Below are 21,295 nucleotides of genomic sequence, written 5' to 3' on the forward strand. Positions count from 1 at the left end.
GGGTTGGATGACTTTGTTCAAGGTCACCTGGCAAGTTGGAGGCCGACCCAGGACGATCCCAGATCTGCCTAGCCCCCAAACCCGTGCTCTTTCTCCACCACCAGATTCTCTCCCAGCCCTCTCCCCACCCAGTGTGGCCAGCGCAGATCTCAGAAGTGTCAACCCGGTGACACTAGATCCGTCACCTTAGGGTGGAGTGAAGGAAGCTCAGGGGATCAGCTTACTAATTCGAGGGCCCAATGAATTATTCACACCACCATTAACTTGGAGGCCCTTGCAGCCTCACCTCTCTTTCCCCCGCTTCAGACCCTCAAGTTCTGGCCTGCCCTGAGCTCTGCAGACCTGCGGGGACCTGATGAGGAGATGCTGGTGGAGCTGGTATTCTGTCTGCTGCTGGCAGTGGCATTGCTGGGCCCAGACCTCAGAGCCCAAGCCATGAAAGGTAGGAGCTGCTGCGGACAGGCAGGACCTGGGAGGGAGGCGGGAGGGAGGGAGGTGGCGGTGGGGTCTCAGGAGGTTTCTATGTGAGAGGCCAGAAAGTGGAAGGCGTTTTTGGGGAGGGTTGGCTGAATTGAGTTGTACAGCTTCTGAGATGGTGAAAGACAGTGTTTGTTGAGTGCCTACTATGTGCTGGGTACTTTCCATGCATTATGCATGAATGCATTTAATCTTCACAAGAAACTTCAAGATGGGTATCAGTCTCCCACGGATGAGGAAACTGAGGGAGAGAGAAGTTAGGTAACCTGCCCAAGACTGCATGCTTACCAAAGGTGAGGGGAATGGCTCAGAGAACAAGTAAAGATTTGTTGCTGGAAAGGGTCCTTATTTTCCTCCTGAGAGCCTGCTGTACTTCCCCATCACCAGCCAAGTGACATCAAAGTTCTCTATAAAGCCAACCGCCCCCTCACCCAGGTCTGGCTCCAATCTCTATATAACATCCAGCCTTGGTTCCCAGCATCCCTTGGGCATCCCATGCTCTGGCAAAGGATCACATTCCCTTCAGGAGATTTTCACCCTCAGGGCTTTCACCCCCTGTGCCCTCTGCCTGGAAGGTCCCTTTTCTCTTTTTCCACCTGAAAACACCTGGCTTATCCTTCAGGCTCAGCTCAAGCACCAGCTTCTCCAGGAAGACTTCCACATCCCTTCATCAGCCTCAGATGCCCCTCCTTGGCACTCTTTGAACCCTCTTCTGGCACCCTGGTCCCAGGTCCTTTGTGGGGCTCCAGTCCTCTGTGAGTCTGTCTGGGAAGCCAGGGCAGTATCACTCACCTGTCTTCAAGGGGCTCATGTGGAGTGGGGCTCAGCCAGCAGCTATCTGTGCCTTGTCTTCCTGCAGGCCCAAGGGGGTCTCAGGAAGGAAACCTACTTGGTGGCAGAGATGGGCAAGGCACCCAGGCATCTTACTCCATGCTGGCGTGATCAGAGAGACTAACTGTTCCCATTTTTAGCCACTGGGACTTCAGAGGCTTTGGAGTGGCCCTGGGGGTCAGGGTGCCTGAAGGACAAAGCTTTTACCTGTGCTGGCCCCTGGGGCCTCCTGGGCCACAAGAGTTTTTCTCCAACCTTCTCATGGCCTTTCCCATCCAGTGGGAAGGTCTGGGGGAACAACAATGACAGTCACTGGACAGGTTGTCCCTCTATCCTCTTGACATAAAGGCATGGATCAGACACCACTCCCGCCCTGACCTGCCCCCGGGGCCAGACGACCTGCTGTGAACTGGGTGTGCATCTTGTAGCCCTTGCATGGCTTTCTCTTATCTGTGCTCCCAGCTACCCAGCAAGGTCATTATCCCCATTTCACAGATGCCCGACTGAGGCTCAGGGAGGCTAAGTGACTGTGAGTCTGAGCCTTTAGTTGCTGTTTCCTCCCTCCGAATCTTCCCCAACTTATGAAGCCTTTGTTCCTCCTAGCCAAACACCCCCTTCTCCCGTGTCCCTCCTCTTACAGGGCTGGCTCCAGCAAGACTGGCCTCCCTTCCTCTGGACCCCAGAGTCCCCTGTGTGGCCCCAGCACATTCATACCATGTGGCTTTGTCTCATTTGCCTAACTCCCCCCATCTTACCCCCTAGCTGTGAACACCCCAGGGAGGGACCCATTCTGAATCAGCACAGGCATGTATAGTGCACATGCTTGACAAACGTGCCTCTCTTACAGGAACTTTGGTGAAGCATCTTCAAGATGCTTTCGGTTGCAAGGGACAGAAACCCAGCCTGGATGAGTTGAAGCAAGAAGAGAAATGCACTGGCTCTGTCACCAGGGAGGCAAGAGTGTAGCTGAGCTGGGCTGCTTGGGTTCCAGGCCATTTCTGCTTGTCACGTGGTTGTTGCCATCCACTGACATGCTTTCTCAATGGGTCCTGAGCATGGTCCCACCCAGAGGTCTAACTCCCGGCCTAGGGACCAGGGAATAAAAGGTTCTCATCTGGGCATTCTGCAGCAGGATTCTGGTGGCACAGGCCCACCCCCCAGGCCAGTCACTGTGGCAGTGGTGGAGGCCTCAGGATTTCCCAGCTAGGCTCACGTGTCCTCCCTGGGTCAGGGAAAGATGTGGGAGGGTTACCATATGGAGGCAAGGGAAGTGAGCAGTGTCTAAAATCAGGGGCTTGTTCTTGCAAGAGATAGAGGAATGGGTGCTGCGTGCACCCAAACAGGATGTCAGCTACAGTGGTAACTTCCCTTTCCGGGCCTCAATTTTCTTATCTGTTAAATGGAGTCAGTAACACCTGTGCTGCCTATTTTATGGGGATATTATGAAGATGATACTAGATCATTCACTCGTTCATTCATTCAGCAAATATATACTGAGCACCTGCTTTATGCCAGGAGCTCTTCCAGATGCCTGAGATACAGCAGAGAACAAAGTAGATGAAAATCCCTGCTTTTATAGAGTTTACAGTTTTGTGGAGAGAGACTGACAGTGAACTGAACAAATGAGGAAGTAAATAGTACATTCAGTGGTGGTGGGTGCTATGGAGAAAGCATAGCCGAAAAGGGAGAGACGGGCAGAGGGATGGGGAAAGAGTTTCAATTGCAAATAGGGTGGTTGAGGGATGCTTCACTGACAAGGTGACTAAGAATGTGTTGATCATTTTTTTTTTTCAACTTTTAACTATGAACATTTTCAAACACTAAGTAGAGAAAATAGTATAATAAATCCTGATGTCTCCATCAACCATCTTCAACAATTGTCAACATTCTGCCTTTCTTGGTTCTTCTAAAGAAAGTGAAAGTGTTAGTCATTCAGTGGTGTCCGACTCTTGGTGACCCCATGGGCTGAAGCCCGCCAGACTCCTCTGTCCATGGAATTCTCCAGGCAAGAATATTGAAGTGGGTTGCCACTCCCTTCTCCAGGGAATCTTCCCCACCCAGGGATCGAACCTGGGTCTTCTGCATTGCAGGCAGATTCATTATCATCTGAGCCACCAGGGAAGCTCTCTGGTTCTTCTATCCTATCCCCATCTCCATTTTAGCAGGGTGTGGGGCAGGGGAGGGTCAGAGAAATTTAAAGACCATCTCAAATATACTATTTTACTCATAAATATTTCAGAGTATATACAACAGATATATATTCAGTAGATAGATATTCCCAATAGTATTACAATTATATAACAATTCCTTAATTTTATCTCATACTCAGTTTATGTTCCGTTTTCCCCAACTATTGCAAAAACAAAAAAATCCTATTGCAATTGGTTTGTTCAAATCAGAATCTGAACAAGGTTCACACAGTGCTTTTGGTTGGTATTTGACTCTTGAGTCTTTCTCTCTCTCTTTTTTTAATTGACTTCTCTGACAACCACTTTTCTGCTGTTTCTATGAGTCTGACAGTTTAGATTTCACATATAAGTGATACCATGCAGTATCCGTCTTTCTCTGTCTCGCTTATTTCACTTAGCACGATGCCCTCAATGTCTATGTTGCTGCAAATATCAGGATGAATGCCTTTTTCAAGGCTGAGTACCATCCTATGTCATAATGTCTCCATTCATCTGTTGGTGGACGTTTAGGTTGTTTCCATATCTTGGCTATTGTGAATAACTGTGCAATGAACATGAGAATGCAGATAACTCTCTGATATGCTGTTTTCATTTCCTTTGAAATATGCCCAAAGTGGAACTGGTAGATCATATGGAGTCCTATTTTTTTTTTTTTTTGAGAAGCCTCCATATTGTTTGTCATAGAGGATGCACCAGCTTCCATTCCCACCAACAGTGCACAAAGATTCCTTTTTGTCCACTCATCCTTGCCAACACTTGTTGTTTCTTGTCTTTTAAATAATAACCATCCTAACAGATGGGAGACGGTATCTCATTGTGGTTTTGACTTGCATTTCCTTGATGATCAGTGATGTTGAGCACCTTTTCATGCACCTGTTGGTCATCTGTATGACTTCTTTGGAAAAATTCCTATGCAATTTCTCTATTCATTTTAAAGCAGACTTTGTTTTCTTTTTGGTCTTCATTTGTATGAATTCTTTATATATTTTGGATATTTACCCCTAATCAGATGTATGATTTGCAAATATTTTTTTCATTCCATAGACTTTTCTTTTCCCATTTTATTAACAGTTTCCTCTGTTGTGTGGAGGTTTTAGTTCAAAGTAGTCCCACCTGTTTATTTTTGCTTTTGTTGTCAAATCCAAAAAATTATTGCTGAGACCAAAGTCAAGGAACTTACCGTGTATATTTTCTTCTGGTTGAGCCTTTTTAAAAATATGTTAGTTGTGTCTCCCCCTGCCACCTTGTTTACTTTGAAGCACCTGGGTCATTAGAATTTCCCATATTCTGGACTGGGCTGAATGTGTCCTCAAGGGGTCATTTAGACTGTTCCTCTAGCTTCCATATTCCTCTAAATTGTAGATAGATCCAGAGATTTCATTAGCTTCAGGTTCCTTTTTTTTCCTCTATAAGAAGATATTATAGGTGTTTCATCAGGTCACCTATTATCCAGTGTTCCATTTTGATGTTAAGATTGACCAGTCGGTTCAGTTAGCCTCATCCATCCACCATAAAGTTTCTTATAAATGTAACTTTTTGGGTATTTTTAAAATGATTTTTAAAAATAATTTTTAAAATTTATTTATTTTTGGCTGTGTTGGGTCTTTGTTGTTGTTGGGCTTTTCTCTAAGTTGTGGCAAGCAGGGGCTACTCTCCAGTTGCAGTGAAGGGCGTCTCACTGCAGTGGCTTCTCTCGTTGCAGAGCACGGGCTCTAGGCACGCGGGCTTCATTAGTTGCGGCGCATGGGCTCAATAGTCGCAGCTCCCCTGGTCTGGAGCACAGGCTCAATAGTTGTGGCCCATAGGTTTAGCCCCTCTGCAGCATGTGGGATCTTCCCATACCAGGGATTGAACTAGCATCTCCTGCGTTGGCAGGTGGATTCTTTACCACTGCACCACCAGAGAAGCCTGGTATCTTTTAATTATAAAAATTTTCAAACCGTAGCAAAGTTGCAATAATTTTACGGAGAATATTTATCTGCTTAAGGAGGTTTTACCTCTCCTCATTTACCTTTTTCCTTCATGATTAGGATAGATGATGATGATGATGATGATTTCATTAAGGTTTGCAAACTTATGTCTTCTAATGTTGTTGTTCTTTTTAAAAAAATTTTGTTTATTTGGCTATTCTGGATCTTATTTGTGGCATGTGGGATCTTTGATCTTTGTTGTAGCATGAGGGATCTTGAGCTGCAGCATGTGAACCCAGTTGCAGCATGTGGGATCTAGTTCCTTGACCAGGGATCAAATCCAGGCCCCCTGCACTGGGAGCGTGGAGTCCGGGGGACCACCAAGGAAGTCCCTAAAGTTGTTATTCTTTCTGTAGTCTTCTTTAAATAATACTTTTTCTTCATCAACTATTCAGTTATCCTGAAATGCATATAGTTTATAACAAGAAAGGCAAATTAAATGCTTAATTCTTTCTCTATGTAGCAAGAAGAAAATGACTTCATGCCCCAGAAATCTCTAAAAGAAATCAATAAGTTCCATTTTAATTTCTTTTAATTTTTTTAGTTCATTGTGAATTCATAAATGTTTATATATTTGATGGGTTTCAACTCACTGCAATAAATCTTTTTTGAAGCTCCAATTATACCTTCTAGCGGGTTTCTGTGTCTTTTGACACAATCCCAGCAGTTGTGATAGCTTCTTTACTTTGTAGCTTGACAAGATGTCCCAAGTGTATTTTGTAGGTTTTCTGCCCCTGACTATTTCTCTAAGGAGTCCTGGTTCATCTTAGTTGGACATAGCAATCTTAACCTAATTTAGTTGGACTTAAATTCCTAATTTAAGTTGAAGGGGTACAAAATACTACTGGAATATTATTGCCTTTAGGCTTTTTAGTGAACAAAGCTGATAAATTAATATTTTTAGAAATAAAAATAAATCTTAAGTTCATAGTGATGTTCTCAATTCAAATGAAGGATCTCACGAGTTCTACTTAGTTTTTTTAGTTTTAATTTGTATCTCTCTCCTCTTATACTGCAAATCTTAGTTTCTATTGACACTGGCACACTTCCTTTGTTCCAATTATCAGTTCAGTTCAGTCACTCAGTCGTGTCCGACTCTTTGCAACCCATGGATTGCAGCACGCCAGGCTTCGCTGTTCACCAACTCCCGGAGCCTACTCAAACTCATGTCCATTGTGTCAGTGATGCCATCCAACCATCTCATCCTCTGTCATCCCCTTTTCCTGACTTCAATCTTTCCCAGTATCAGGGTCTTTTCCAATGAGTCAGTTCTTCATATCAGGTGGCCAAAGTATTGGAGTTTCAGCTTCAGCATCAGTCCTTCCAATGAATATTTAGGACTGATTTCTTTTAGGATTGACTGGTTGAATCTCCTTGCGGTCCAAGCGACTCTCCAACACCCTAGTTCTTCTCCAACACCCTAGTTCAAAAGCATCAATTCTTTGGCACTCAGCTTCCTTCCTTTATAGTCCAACTCTCACATCCATACGTGACTACTATAAAAACCATAGCTTTGGCTAGATGGATCTTTGTTGGCAAAGAAATGTCTCTACTTTTTAATATGCTCTCTAGGCTGGTCCTAGCTTTTCTTCCAAGGAGCAAGTGTCTTTTAATTTCACGGCTGTAGTCACCATGTGCAGTGATTTGGGAGCCCACAAAAATAAAGTTTCTCACTGTCTCCACTGTTTCTCCATCTATTTGCCAAGAAGTGATGGGACCGGATGCCATGATCTTAGTTTTCTTTATGTTGAGTTTTTTTTTAATTAATTAATAAATTTTAATTGGAGGGTAATTACTTTACAATATTATAGTGGTGTTTGCCATACATTGACATGAATCAGCCATCAGTGTACATGTGTCCCCCATCCTGAACTTCCCTGCACCTCCCTCCTCATCCCATCCCTCAGGGTCGTCCCAGTGCACCAGCCCTGAGGGCCCTTTCTCATGCATGGAACCTGGACTGGCGATCTATTTCACATATGGTAATATACATGTTTCAACGCTACTCTCTCAAATAATCCCATTCTAGGCTTCTCCTACAGAGTCCAAAAGTCTGTTCTTTATATCTGTGTCTCTTTTGCTGTCTCGCATATAGGGTCATCGTTACCATCTTTCTAAATTCCATATATATGCATTAATATACTGTACTGGTGTTTTTCTTTCTGACTTACTTCACTTTGTATAATAGGCTCCATATGTTGAGTTTTAAGCCAACTTTTTCACTCTCCTCTTTCACTTTCTATGGCATTGGGGTTACTTAATCTTTTGATATTTTAAAAATTATATTAAAATTATTCATGATTAAAAAGTCAAAATTATAAAATAACTTGCATTTAAAGATGTCTAACAGTCACACCTGTTTCCTCCCCGCTGCTTACTTCTTCCTGTGATAGAGAACCATTTTTATTAGTTTCCTCCCATTGTTTTCTTTTTCAAAATATAAACAAATACATACATATAAGAATGTACTTTAAACTTTGTAATAGACTGCACATTTTCACTCAGGATGGGGGTGGGTAATATTACTTTTAATTTTTGAATTCCCCAACGGACATCTTTAGTGCCTAGTATATTTTATTTAAAAGCACAGGCCCATGGGATTTCCCTGGCAGTCCAGTGGTTAAGACTCCACGCTTCCACTGCAGAGGGTACAGTTTCAATCCCTCTACCTATAAAATTACAGGCCTACCTGACACTTCCTATCTCCTTCCCCTGCTTTATTTTTCTCCAGAGCACTTATCACTAGTTAATACACTTCATATTTTCCTTATTATGTTTACTATCTTCCCCACCAGAATTTTTGTCTATTTGTTCCTGCGGTAACCCCAGCACCTACAACAATGCCCCACACTCAAACAATATTTATTGAATGCATAAAAGAATGTTTGGTAGTATTTAAAGACTAAGTAAATGAATGAACAAATAAATGAATAAATGAATCGATTGAGGGCCATGGCCTCTTGCTCTCTCATTCCATCCCAAAGACCCTGCTTTGAAGCTGGGCCATGATCCGAGACCCCAGCACCGACTCTAGGTCATTCTTCCCTCTCGCCACAGGTGTCAAATGTGGGGGTGTGCTCTCAGCACCTTCTGGAAACTTCTCCAGCCCCAACTTCCCCAGCCTCTACCCCTACAACACAGAGTGCAGCTGGCTGATCGTGGTGGCCGAGGGCTCCTCCGTGCTGCTCACCTTCCACGCCTTTGACTTGGAGTACCACGACACCTGCAGCTTCGACTTCCTAGAGATCTACAACGGCGCCTCCGGGGACCAGGGCAACCTGCTGGGGAGGTTCTGCGGCAGGGTGCCCCCGCCACCCTTCACCTCCTCCTGGCACGTCATGTCTGTGGTCTTCCACTCAGACAAGCACGTGGCCAGCCACGGCTTCTCTGCGGGCTACCAGAAAGGCAAGGGGGACTTGGCGGTGGAGAGTGTGGCCTTGGGTGGGGATGGGGGAGGGTGGCGGGGGCAGATAAGACAGGCCGGGTCTGGGCATCTTAGCGTGTGGGCCGCCCTGTTACCTGGATGCCCCTGCTCTCGTAGCTCATGGGGCAGAATTGGCCTCTGTTGGTAGTCTTGGTGGTTGTATGTTCCCACCTTCATGGCAGCACTCCCCTCCTCTCCCTCCGTTATCCTGGGAGCCCCCGGAGGGTCTTACTGTGCTCAGGAACGAGGCCTCTTGTCCTCGCCTATCCTTGTCCTCTCACCCCTGAGTGGCCTTGGGACACAGGAGGGGACATTGTGCTGCCCCTGCTCCTCAGCACTCTGTGGCATCTTATTATGTGATGGGCACTTGAGTTCCCCCTACCCGTCACGTCCTCAGCAGTGGAAGGGGCACAGGGTCTGTGTGGAGCTGGTGATTCTCTCCTTCGCAAAGCCTTTCCTGAGCTCGCCCCTTACATCATGGTCCCTAACCCCAGCCGGGCTTGGCGCCTGCCCTCAGGCTAGTCAGGGGAGCACAGGCCTTGCTCTCAGTGCATGTCTGCTAGACTCCTTCCTCCTTCCTCAGGCTTCTCTGCTCACCCTCAAAGCTCCTTCGTCCTCCCTTCTCCCAAGGCCAAAACCAAAGGCCTTCCTCATGTCAGCTCAAACAATGGGTGCCACAGAGGCTCCTGGTGCACAGCATCCACCAACAGCAATCAGGGCCAGGGTGTGGGCAGGGGCGGGTGTGTGTGTGTGTGCGCACGTGCGCAAGCTGATGGACATCAGTCCCCGCTGGCTTTGGAGGCATAGATTTGTAGAATGCTGAAACAGGAGAACTGCAGACAGATCTAATGGTAGTGGTGGAATTTTAGATCCCTAGATTTTTAGATTATTAAGATATCAAAGTTATAGTACCATGTGCAATGTTTTCCAACATTTTAAAAAAGCAGGGGTACCCTTACATCAGGTGGAACTTTATGTTAATCTCTGATATATAAAAGAGGTAAAGGCAGCGTTTTGTTGTAAGCATTTAGTTTATAAGTTCGTATTCTTAACATGTACTTATTTTAAGCCAATCATTGAGAACATCAGTAAATATTGATGGTCTCCAATTAATGATATATTTACATTTGAGATATGTGACTGTGGATTCTATCTTTCATTGAGTCAAAAAAAAGTTTGAATACAGTGTAAGAATGACATTTATACCAGATGTCTGCAGATTGATGCCCCAAGGCCACTGTGAAGGCCTGGAACACAGTTTGAAAGTCCCTGCTAAGTTTGAAAGCCCTTGCTAACACAGGTTGAAAGCTAAGGGTATTGAGGTTGGAAGGATCTCACAGACTGTCAAACCTGTCCTCTCTTTTCACAAACAATGCATCTCAGACCAGAGAAGGAATGTGCCTTCCCATGGTCACACATCTGGGAAGGGCAAACTCTGGGACAAGGATTCAAGTCCTTAGCTGCCTGGCACAGCGCTCCGTTCATACAGCCTTGCCAGGGGATGAGATTCTGCAGTCTCAGGAGACACAACCTCGTGTGCCCCTTCCTGCTGGTGGCCTCCAGTTGGCCACAGCGTTCACCATCACACAGCTCCTGGTTACACTGGCCGCACCAGGTTCCAAAGGACTTTCACCAGAAACTTCTCAAACTCTGCATGAGTCTGAGCCTGGTGGGTCTGACTGAACAAGTCTTATGAGTTCCAATATTCCCATGGGGCTCAGAGAGGCTGAGTTACTTGTCCAGGGTCACAGAGCAATAGAAGGCAGAGCTGAGAACACAGTTATCTTCAGACTTCAAGTCTATCTCTACTTCTTCAGATCCTCCCTCTAAGCCTCAGTTTCCGCATCTGTTATGGAGGTTTAATAATATTCCTGGTCTGAGGTGTCTCAACCTCTGTGCCCCACTGGCCTTGGTAGGAGGGACAGTGAGACTCACAATGTCAAGTGTACAGACTCAGTAGTTAGTCACATCTCACCCTCCCTGATACCAGCGGGGTGACCCGCTGTCAGGGCCCTGCTCTGTCCCTTGGGCCTTGTCAATGGCACCCGCTGGCCTCCATGTCTCTTTGTTTGAGAGCTTTTACCAAAGCTGTGGCAGCCTACCTCTCAGCCTACATTCTGAGGGGCTGGTGGGTGAATGCCCCCACTCTCCCACCCTGTCTCCCTCAGTGCCCACCTGTGGTCCCCTGTCTCTCCCAGATAAACTCTTTGGGCTCAGATCCTTCTCTTGGGCTCTGTCTGGGTGAATGCAAACTCACACAGGTAAGTTACTTAACTTCTCTCTGCCTCCAGTTTTCCAACTGTAAAATGGGGAAACCGCCCTGCTTTCCTCATGGGGTTACTTTTCTGTTGTCATCGTTTAGTCGTTGTCATGTCTGACACTTAGGGTGATGGCTAAAAAGATGGCTTGTTCCCGCCACTTAACAAGTGCTCAGTGGGTGGTGCCAAGGGTCCTGGTGAACACTTGTGGGAGTGGCATTTCCCAAGGGAGGAGAAGGGGGTACCAGGGGAGGGTGCCAGTTCAAGTGGGCTCCCTTGCAGATGTGTGTGGTGGTGTCCTGACTGGCCTTTCAGGGGTCCTCATCAGCCCCGAGTACCCCAACAACTACCCCAACAACGTGGAGTGCCACTGGGTGATCCGGGCCGCTGGCCCCGCCACCGTCAAGCTGGTGTTCGTGGACTTCCAGGTGGAGGGCAGTGAGCAGTGCACGTACGACTACGTGGCTGTGCTTGGGGGGCCCGGCCCCGCCCAGGAGCACCACTACTGCGGAGGTGCCAGGCCCCCCACACTTGTGTCCCTGGGCCACGAGCTGCAGGTGGTCTTCAAGTCTGACTTCAACATCGGAGGCCGCGGCTTCAAGGCCTACTACTTCTCAGGTGGGAGGACTGCAGCGAAACCCCCAGGGCTCTGTGCATGCTGGGGGGTAGGGGAGGAGTTCTACTTTTCTGCCTCTGGGTTTGGCGCTTCCTGCTCTTTCTCTGCCTGAAATGTTCTAGCACACTCTTTCCTGCCTGGCTTTTGCCAAGGCACAAGCATGTCACCTCCTCTGTGAAGACTTCCTGATACCCTCTGATTTATTCTCTTCCTTCAGCTCCTTCGAGAAGTGTTTTCATAGCAGTGATCTAACGCTTGTCACTTCTGTATGTGGTTTGCATGTTGATCTCCTCTGCCTGACTGCGAGTTCCTATGGATTTATCTTTATACCTGATACATAGAAGACACTCAATTAAATGTTTGTATAAATGAATGAATGGACTCTTTGGAATTAAACTCTAGTGGAGGAGATGGAGAAGAAAACAGTGAATACTCACTGTGATCTGTGATATCTAATAGTAAGAATGATGGATGACTTCCTGGAGGAGGAGAGAATTGAACAATGCTTTGAAGGAGTTAAAGCTTCCCTGGTGGCTCAGAGGTTAAAGTGTCTGCCTGGAATTCAGGAGACCCGGGTTCGATCCCTGGATCAGGAAGATCCCCTGGAGAAGGAAATGGCAACCCACTCCAATACTCTTCTCTGGAGAATCCCATGGAGGGAGAAGCCTGGTAGGCTACAGTCCATGGGGTCACAAAGAGTCGGACACAACTGAGCAACTTCACTTTTCACTTTGAAGGAGTTAAACAGTGGCAGAAGGAAGGGAAGGGTGTTCAAGAAGTGAGTGGTTAGGCGCTTCAGTTGTAGCCGACTCTTTGCAAACCTAGGGACTGTAGCCTGCCAGGCTCCTCTGTCCATGGGATTCTCCAGACAAGAATACTGGAGTGGGTTGCCGTGCCCTCCACCAGGGGATCTTCCCCACTCAGGGATCAAACTCATGTCTCTTACATCTCCTGCATTGGCAGGTGGGTTCTTTACCACTGGGCCACCAAGAAAGTCCAAGCAGAGGGATCAGCATATGGCATGGAGGACAGAGAGGGTTTGTGTGCCCATAGTACTAGGAGATGTTTGGTGAGGCTGGAGGTGGGGCTCAATGAAAAGGGGCAAGGTCATGAACCATCTTGCCTGTCAAGTCCAAGTTTGGACTCAACTCCGAGGACAGGTATTAGCCATTTTTATTGAATTCCTAGCAGGGTCAACACTCAGGCAATGGATTGCCCATTGGAGTGAGAGTCCCAGTTTTCAGCTAGCTACAGTTTAAAGCAGGCTTTGGGATTAATTGTCTGGCTTTCTGCATGGTGCCCACAACCTGCCGGGGTGGTTTTAGGATCCCTATGGTGCCTGCTGCCCAAGCTGTGGTTGCAGAAGATGACAGTCTCCACCCTTCTCACCGTTGCTCCTTTGGACTTGCTCTCCCCAATCCAGGAGAATGCCAGGAGGTGTACACGGCGGTGCGGGGCAACTTCTCCAGCCCGCAGTACCCCAGCTCCTACCCCAACAACATCCGGTGCCACTGGACCATCCGCCTGCCTCCTGGCTACCGGGTCAAGGTGTTCTTCTTAGACCTGGAACTGGAGGAGCCCAACAGCCTGACGAGGACCTGCGACTTTGACCATCTAGCAGCCTTTGATGGGGCCAGTGAGGAGGCGCCTCTGCTGGGGAATTGGTGTGGCCACCACCTGCCACCGCCAGTCACCTCAAGCCACAACCAGCTCCTGATTGTGCTGCACACGGACCGTAGCACCACCCGCAGGGGCTTCTCTGTGGCCTACATTGGAGGTCAGCTGGGGTAGAGGGTGAGGGTGTGCTTGTGGGGGAAGGCGAGGCTGGGGTCCCAGGACTTTGCAGTCTCCTTCCTCCATCCCTCTTTCCTCTATTGCACCAATTTCTCTGGTGGCTACATCACTGCCGACTCCTGCCCTGGGACCTCTGAGGCTGCACCAGTGTGACTGCTTATTTTCACTATTATAGTGCCCTATTTTTCTAGCTTCCAAATCTACGATTCCCAATTCCTCTCTATCTGTCTCTTTCCTCCATGGGCCCCTGGCTTGTCTTGTGGTATGGTTGATTCTCTGTATCCAGGGGCAATGCACAAAATATGGTAATACGATTTATGTTCATAATGCTGAACAACCTTGCTTGTACAGTCATAAGTCCTGACTGACAGTGGTTTGAAAAACTACTGATCTTTCAAGACCTTTGATTTCCTTTTATAACAAGAAGTCTAGAGCTAGTCAGCTGCTGTATTGGTTCAGGGACTCAACAATATCCAAGTTTGCATGTCTGAGATTCTCTCAGCCTCATGACCACAATATGGCTGCCGCAACTCCAGGCAATATGTCCGTGTTCAAGTCTGGAAGAGGGTAGGGGAAGTGCCAGCCACAAAAGTCCTTTTATCAGGAAAGTAAAAGCATTTTTGGAAGCACTCAAATTTCTTCTTCTTGATCTTATTATTTCAAGCTTCATCATATGGCTGTGCCTAGCTGCAGAGTTGGCTAGGGAACTTGGCACTCAGCTTTTCCATCCTCCATAGTGCCAGTTAGATTTGCCAGCTGACAGCATCTACCATCTATCCCCTCCTCTCACCACCCGTCCCAGGGCCATGGGCCCAGAAAAGCCTGTCCTCTGGACCCACTTTGCCCTCTACCTGACCAGGCTAGAGCCTCTTATGCAGGTGTAGAAACGGAGATGCAAAGAAAGGACCTTGATGTCACGCAGGCAGCAGTGGCACAGGCAAGGCTAGAACTCACACTCCTGCTTTTTGTGTGGCTGAGCAGGGCCTGGGGGGAGGCTCGTGGCTGAGCTCAGACAGACTAGGACCACATTCAAATGCTGCTGGGCCTTCCTGGTGGCTCAAACAGTAAAGAATATACCTGTAATGCAGGAGACCTGGGTTCGATTCCTGGGTTGGGAACATCCTCTGGAGAAGGGAATGGCAACCCACTCCCGTATTCTTGCCTGGAGAATTCCATGGACAGAGGAGCCTGGTGGGCTACAGTCTATGGGGTTGTAAAGAGTTGGACACAACTAAGTGACTAATGCACACACACACATTGATCATCCAGTGGGGCTGACCGGTAGGGGAAGGAACCAGGAGAGCTGCAGCAAGCTAGCGGCAGCGAAGTGACCTGAGCAGACCCTCCCTCTGTCTGCTTCAGTCACCTCCACCCAGAAACATGCAGGAGGACTCTTCCTCTGTTAGAGTGCCCTCTTCCTGGATGGCACTTGGAGATCCAGGTGCCATGAGCTCTGCCACAGCTGGCTGACAGGTCTCAGTAAACTGAAGATACCAGCTGAAGGAGCTGCAAAGTCCCCTTTGTTCAGATGGGCTTATTTCCAGGCCTGGGTTCTCTCCCAGCTGTGTGTGATCTTGGACAAGCCCCTTCTCCTTTTGGTCCCTCCAGAGACAGAGGGTGGGCCTCTCCTTTCCTGGCTCCTGTTTCAGATGCAAGGGCCCCACTCCCGCCCACCCCCTTTCTCCCTGATGCCCTTGGGAGCCTGGGGTCAGACAGGGCATTCGTGCTGGGCCAGGATCCAGATGCGGCCCAGGCTGTCGGCGGCCTCCCGGCTGGAGGACGGCCTCAGCATCAATCAGGGGTGACACACAGTTCAGCGCCACCAAGATCATCGTGGGAGACGGCAGGCCCATAAATCCCCGCCTGCCCAGACACCAGAGGCTGAAATATGTCTGAGGCGTTTCCCGGAGAGGGGTTGAGAGTTCCTGGCCTCTGCCTGCCAGCTCCTTCCTTTTCCTCCCTCCCGCTCCCCACCCCCACGTCCTTCCTCCTAACCTCACCCCTGCCCCAGCAAACACCGCCCCCTACACACCCGCATGCACACACACATGCACACACAGTCTCCCACAGACCCAGACTCTTGGAGTCAGACCGTCCTGCTGGGAGAGGGTGCGGGGGCTCCCACACAGGGTGAAGAGAGCAGGAACCGTGGAATCTTTACAGGTTAAAATGCCAGCTTGGACACTGCAGACAGTGTCACCTCTCAGAGCTCGGAGCTCTAAAACTGTAAAACGGACTTAGACGTGTCTGCCTCATGGGGTTGGTATGAGGAGGGAGAATAAGGCTTTCTTCACCACTCTTTTCAAACTGCAGTCCCTCCCGCCCCTACACCAACTCCACCCATGCATACATGCTGCTCTCCTCGTCTCCATCTTTTTCTTTCCTTGATTTTCCTACTCTGACACTTAGGTGTATTTTACATATTTATTGCTCCCTCATCCAACTAGAATATAAGCTTCAAGAAGGTAGGCATGTGAGGCTGGTTTTTTTCTTTTCATTTCTATATCTGGCATTCAGGATAGTGCCTGGACATCGTAGGCTGTAAATACTTGTTAAATGATTGAATGAATTGCCTGGTATATGGCAAACATGATCAGCAAATAGTAGCTTCTATTATGATTAACAAAATTCATTCATTCAATCGTATATTCACCTTTCAAGCTCTGGGCTTAGAGGACTCTGAGAAGTAGGAATGGTCCCTGCCCTGAACTCATAGCCTAATGGAGTTAAGTGGAGAAAGACATGTAAATATGTCCTTGTAGGACTGCATATGAACCATTCACTCTCTGGGCCTCGGTTTTCCACCCACCACCCTTTGGCCAGGGGCTTGAAGAAGGTGGGGGGGGGGGTCAGACTGCCTGCCCGCAGGGCCTCCAGCTCCCCTCTCCCATCCATCCCCAGTGGTGCCCATGAACGTGAGCTGCACCCGCACCGACTTCCAGATCCTGATCTCTGCACAGGCGCTGGCCCCACTAGAACGGACCAAAGTCTACCTGGGAAGCCGGAGCTGTGCCGCCCAGGAGATGGGCAGCAACTTCCGGATCCAGGCCCGCTTTGACACCTGCGGCACTGAGTCTCAGGTAGGGGGATGAGGGCTGGCACGAGGCTGGGGCCCTGATCCCTGGGGAGAGGCACCTGCCAGACTGGAGAATTCAGCTTCTCTTCCTGGCTCTGGTCATCACACCTGCTGGATATGGAACTCAGCCTCTCCTTCTCCTCATCACACTTGTTCAATGTAGACACAACAAGGAGCTCAAGTAGGGGAGATGGAGAAGGGTGATCCTGCTGCACGACCTGCTGACGACCAACAGCCCCTACTGGAGGCCCCTCTGTCAAGGTCCTGACTGTTTCTGGAGGCTTTCCTGCTCTCCCCTGTCCTCCCTGGACCTCCCCAGGGCCACACAGTCCCCACCTCTAACATACAGAGGTGTTTGAGTGCTACTGCCTCCTGCCTGCCCACCCCCTCCCTGGGAGGGGGTCCTTTGGACTACCTTGTGATCCAAATCCTTTTCTGGTTTCCACAAAACAAAAGAGCCCTTCAAGAGACAGGATTCACCTCCCTCCAAAGGCAGCGAGGTATGCAAATGAAGATTTTCTACTGTCCTTGTATTTTGGAAGCCTGGAACCCAGGTTTGGGGCCTTTAGTATCACTGGGTGGCTGCCCAAGCACCCTGGGTGTTTGTATTCTTAGGGGCAGGTTGGAAAGGGGAAAGGCCATGGTATCTGAGGATTCGTGATTTGGCAGAATCACATGATTTCCAACAAACCATGTTTCCCCCACACCCAGCATTAACCAAGTGTGTACCTCTGGCTCTTCCAGTTCACCTTCCGCTCCCCCAGCCTCCTGGCAACCACCATCTTTTTGACCTGAGTAGAGAAGAAGTGGGAGTCAGTCTTGGCTGCCAAGATAATCTGCCCTCACCTCTACTCTATGCCCTAAATCCCCGAGCGGTTTTCTTTAGGGGCAGAACCACATTCCATAGAATCATAAGATGATGGGGACAGAGAGCCCCAGAAGCAGGGAATCATGACATCTAGAACCAAGAACTCCTAGACACTCAGGCTCTCAGAGTTGCAGAACCTCTGCTAGAACTTAGAGCCTCATAATCATAGAAGCTTGGCATCAATACTATGGAAACATAAAAGCCGGGAACCTTAGACTCATGGGTTCTTAGTGTAACACATATAAGTCGTAGACCCATGAGGACCAGTCTCTGCATTGAGTTGCTTTCAAAGATGCACAGTTCAGGTGGCCAAAGGCAGGACAAGCTTTCTGTGCGTGCGTGCTTTGTTGCTTAATCATCTCTGACTCTTCGCTACCCTAGGGACTGTAGGCTGCCAGGCTCCTCTGTCCATGGGGTTTCCCAGGCAAGAATACTAGAGTGGGTTGCCATTTCCTTCTCCAGGGGATCTTCCCGACCCAGGGATTGAACTTGTATCTCTTGTGTCTTCTTCATTGGCAGGAGGATTCTTTACCCCTGTGCCACTTGGGAAGCCCCTAACCTTTCTGTACTTTTCTTAAAAACCACAGAGACTTGATCTCATAACCATAACACCACGTATGTGTGGACTCTCTTTCCTCAAGTTTCACTCATTAAAAACCCCTGAAACTTTCCCCCACACCCGTTTTACGTGGTTTTCCCTCCATTCTTTATTATGTAGATTTGCTTTGGCCCTTTCACTGGGTCCACTTTCACTCTCAGGTCCTGTCTCTCCCACCCTCTCAATTCTTTGTCACAAAACTTCAGGACTCTGGTCCTCCTCAGAGAGTCCGGTGGCAAGACAGGCTGAGGGCACGAGGCAGAAGACTCCTCTGGGGTCACGGTCTCAGAGCCTTTTGGAAGCCCAGAGTTGGGAGAGACCTACAAGGTCGCCTGGTCCACAGAAGTCCAGATCTGTAGCTCCCCTTCAGTCTCTTCCCGAAAGGGCTGCCCAGCATCCCGTGATGGCAGATTCCTCCTGTGCACTTGCACTTTCTAGGCAGCTTTGATTTTTAGAAGAGTCTCAGCTCATAAGTCGGAGAAGGCAATAGCGACCTACTCCAGTACTCCATGGAAAATCCCATGGATGGAGGAGCCTGGAAGGCTGCAGTCCATGGGGTCACAAAGAGTCAGATACGACTGAGTGACTTCACTTTCACTTTTCACTTTCACGCATTGGAGAAGGAAATGGCAACCGACTCCAGTGTTCTTGCCTGGAGAATCTCAGGGACAGGGGAGCCTGGTGGGCTGCTGTCTATGGGGTCGCACAAAGTCAGACATGACTGAAGCGACTCAGCAGCAGCAGCAGCAGTTCATAACTAGGACTTCCCAGGTGGTGCTAGAGGTAAAGAACCCGCCTGCCAATGCAGGAGACTTAAGAAATGTGGGTTCAGTTCCTGGGTCGGGAAGATCCTCTGGAGGAGAGTATGGCAACCCACTCCAGTATTCTTGCCTGGAGAATTCGATGGACAGAGGAGCCTGGCAGGCTATATAGTCCATTGGGTTGCAAAGAGTGGGACACTACTGAAGTGATTTAGCACACATGCACTGCTCAACAGTAACGGAACCAGACAGGGCAGTTGGGGAGGTCTGAGAAGTGTAATGGCTGCTCGAGATTTGGGGAGAGTATCCCAGCATAACTGCAGTCTCCAGTCAAGACCACAACAGACTATCTGTCAAAACATTGTCCCTCAGTCCCCAGGCCCAAAGCCCCACCATCTCAGGGCATCTGGACTCCTGTCTCCTTCATCCATGCAGGTGGGGAGGGCAGCAGTGTGACAGGCTCCCCACATCTCACTCCTCAGTGGCTCTTCCCAACCCCTGGGTGATGAAGCTGGACTGACCTGGACTCAACCACAGGGATACAGAATCACTGCAGACACACTGGGCCAAAAGATTCCAGAAGGAAAGTCACATCACACCAGGGAGATGGCATCTCACAGGGAGGCAGGAGACTGGCTTCTGGCCCTAGCTCTGGGCAAATTATGGCTTTGCTGGGCCTCAGTGGCCACATCTGTGAATTGCCAAGGAAGGGAGATTAAACATCTCCCAAGGAAGGGAGATGCCCTGAAAGTCCCCTTTGGTTCTACATTCTTTGGTTTGAGTGAGGTGTGGTAGTTAACAGCACAGTTAAGAATCGAGCAGCTCTGGGGAGAATATATTCCCTGTCACTTGGGTGCTGTGTGGCCTCAGACAAGGGATTTAACCTCTGGGCCTCACTTTCCTCATTCGGCAAATGGCGATATTAATGGTACCAATTAGAGAAGGTTGTCATGAGCATTAAATGAGATAATGCACTTAAAGGCAGAGCCTGGAACATGGCAAATGTCCCTGTTGTTACAGTTGCTATCTTTCATAGATTCCACCTCCCTGAAGCCAGAGCAAATACTGACCCATCGAATCTGATACTGTCCTTCCAGATATCCTGGTAGTGCCCCTTTTACAGGTTGGAGAAGGGGCCTGAAGCTGTGAGTGGGAAGGAGTCAGTGGCCAAGCTGGGACTGGAACCCCGACTCTGGAGTTCTGCCCCCTTGGCACTGAGTCCCCACATCGCTAGGGCAGCAGGGGCAGTCCTGGCCCCCTTAGGTGTGAGCAAGTGCCTCTTGACCCCCACAGAGAAGAAATAACACCTCAGTGATCGTCAGCGTGCTGTACATCGACTTCTCAGCCGGTGGGCGGGAGGACACCCATGAGTACGAGGTCCGCTGCGAGCCGCGCCGCAAGGAGGCCTCTGCGCACCTGCTGTCCGGCTCCCACTGGCTCAGGCCCTATGCTGCCACGGCCGAGCACCTTCAGGAGGCACCCCCCAGGGACCAGGCGGAGTCGCTAGAGGGCCCCGTGGCCATGGTGGCCCAGGACACCAGTGACATCGTCTTCCTGGGCCTTTGCATCCTGGCCGGAGTCCTCATGGTGATTGCCATCGTGGTCCTCATGCTGCTGTAGGTGGGGAGGGTAGGACCTGGCATCTGACACCCCTGGGACCCCACAGTAGGGATGAGAGCAGGTCTTATTGACTTGTTAGTGACCATGGACAAGTCACTACCTTCTCTCTGAGCCTCAGTTTCCCGGAGCCCTTGACTCTGCCCTACTTCTCTTGGTACAGAGCTGGCATGAGGCTCAGAGAAGAGCATAAATGGATAAGAGCTGTGTAAACTATAGCCTGCCATGCACATGTGTGCAATTGTTTTCGTTGTTATTAATTTTAAAGATTTTCTGCTATAGAAAGAACCCTCCTGTGTGTGTTATTTGTCAGTGTATACAGTTGTGGTCACTGGCGACAGAGGTGATAAAATTGACTTGTAACTTGTATGAGAACTTCACCATCTCAGGATACAAATAAGTCACCTCCTGATTTTCCAACTAATTGCTCATCCTAAGCCTTCATTAGTGGGAAATTCAGTATCCATTCAGGGGCCTCCACTCTCCTGAACTGATCCAGGAACCCCGAGGACTTGTCTAAAGCAGGCCAGTCCTGCCTCCAAACTCCAGGAAGAGAGAGGATTGTGGAAGGTGGGCTGTGTGCATCCTGACAGACGCCAGTCCACCCAGGTGGGCAGAGCCCTGCCTGTGGACACCCACCCTGGACTCAGTAATGGGACTGGAGACTGAGGACTGGCAGCTCTTCCATGCTGGTGTTTTTCCTTAAATATTTAGTGATCTTTGGGGCTTACCAGGTGGCGCTAGTGGTAAAGAAACTGCCTGCCAATGCAGGAGATGTAACAGATTGGGGGGTGGGGCTCAATCCCTGGGTCGGGA

At 49.0% G+C, this 21,295-nt stretch overlaps 1 protein-coding gene across 1 annotated transcript; it reads left to right on the plus strand.

Annotated features, from left to right (window-relative positions):
* Window positions 1–363: 363 nt before the first annotated feature.
* On the plus strand, window positions 364–20,629 carry CDCP2 (CUB domain containing protein 2). The gene is made up of 6 exons (XM_025288674.3): window positions 364–442; window positions 8,525–8,872; window positions 11,432–11,767; window positions 13,189–13,542; window positions 16,461–16,639; window positions 20,156–20,629. The coding sequence occupies exons 1-6, from the start codon at window positions 364–366 to the stop codon at window positions 20,480–20,482; spliced, it is 1,623 nt and encodes a 540-aa protein (XP_025144459.2). The 3' UTR covers window positions 20,483–20,629.
* Window positions 20,630–21,295: the final 666 nt, after the last annotated feature.

The sequence above is a fragment of the Bubalus bubalis genome, chromosome 6 (assembly GCF_019923935.1).
Source record: "Bubalus bubalis isolate 160015118507 breed Murrah chromosome 6, NDDB_SH_1, whole genome shotgun sequence".
NCBI classification, from domain to species: domain Eukaryota; kingdom Metazoa; phylum Chordata; class Mammalia; order Artiodactyla; family Bovidae; genus Bubalus; species Bubalus bubalis.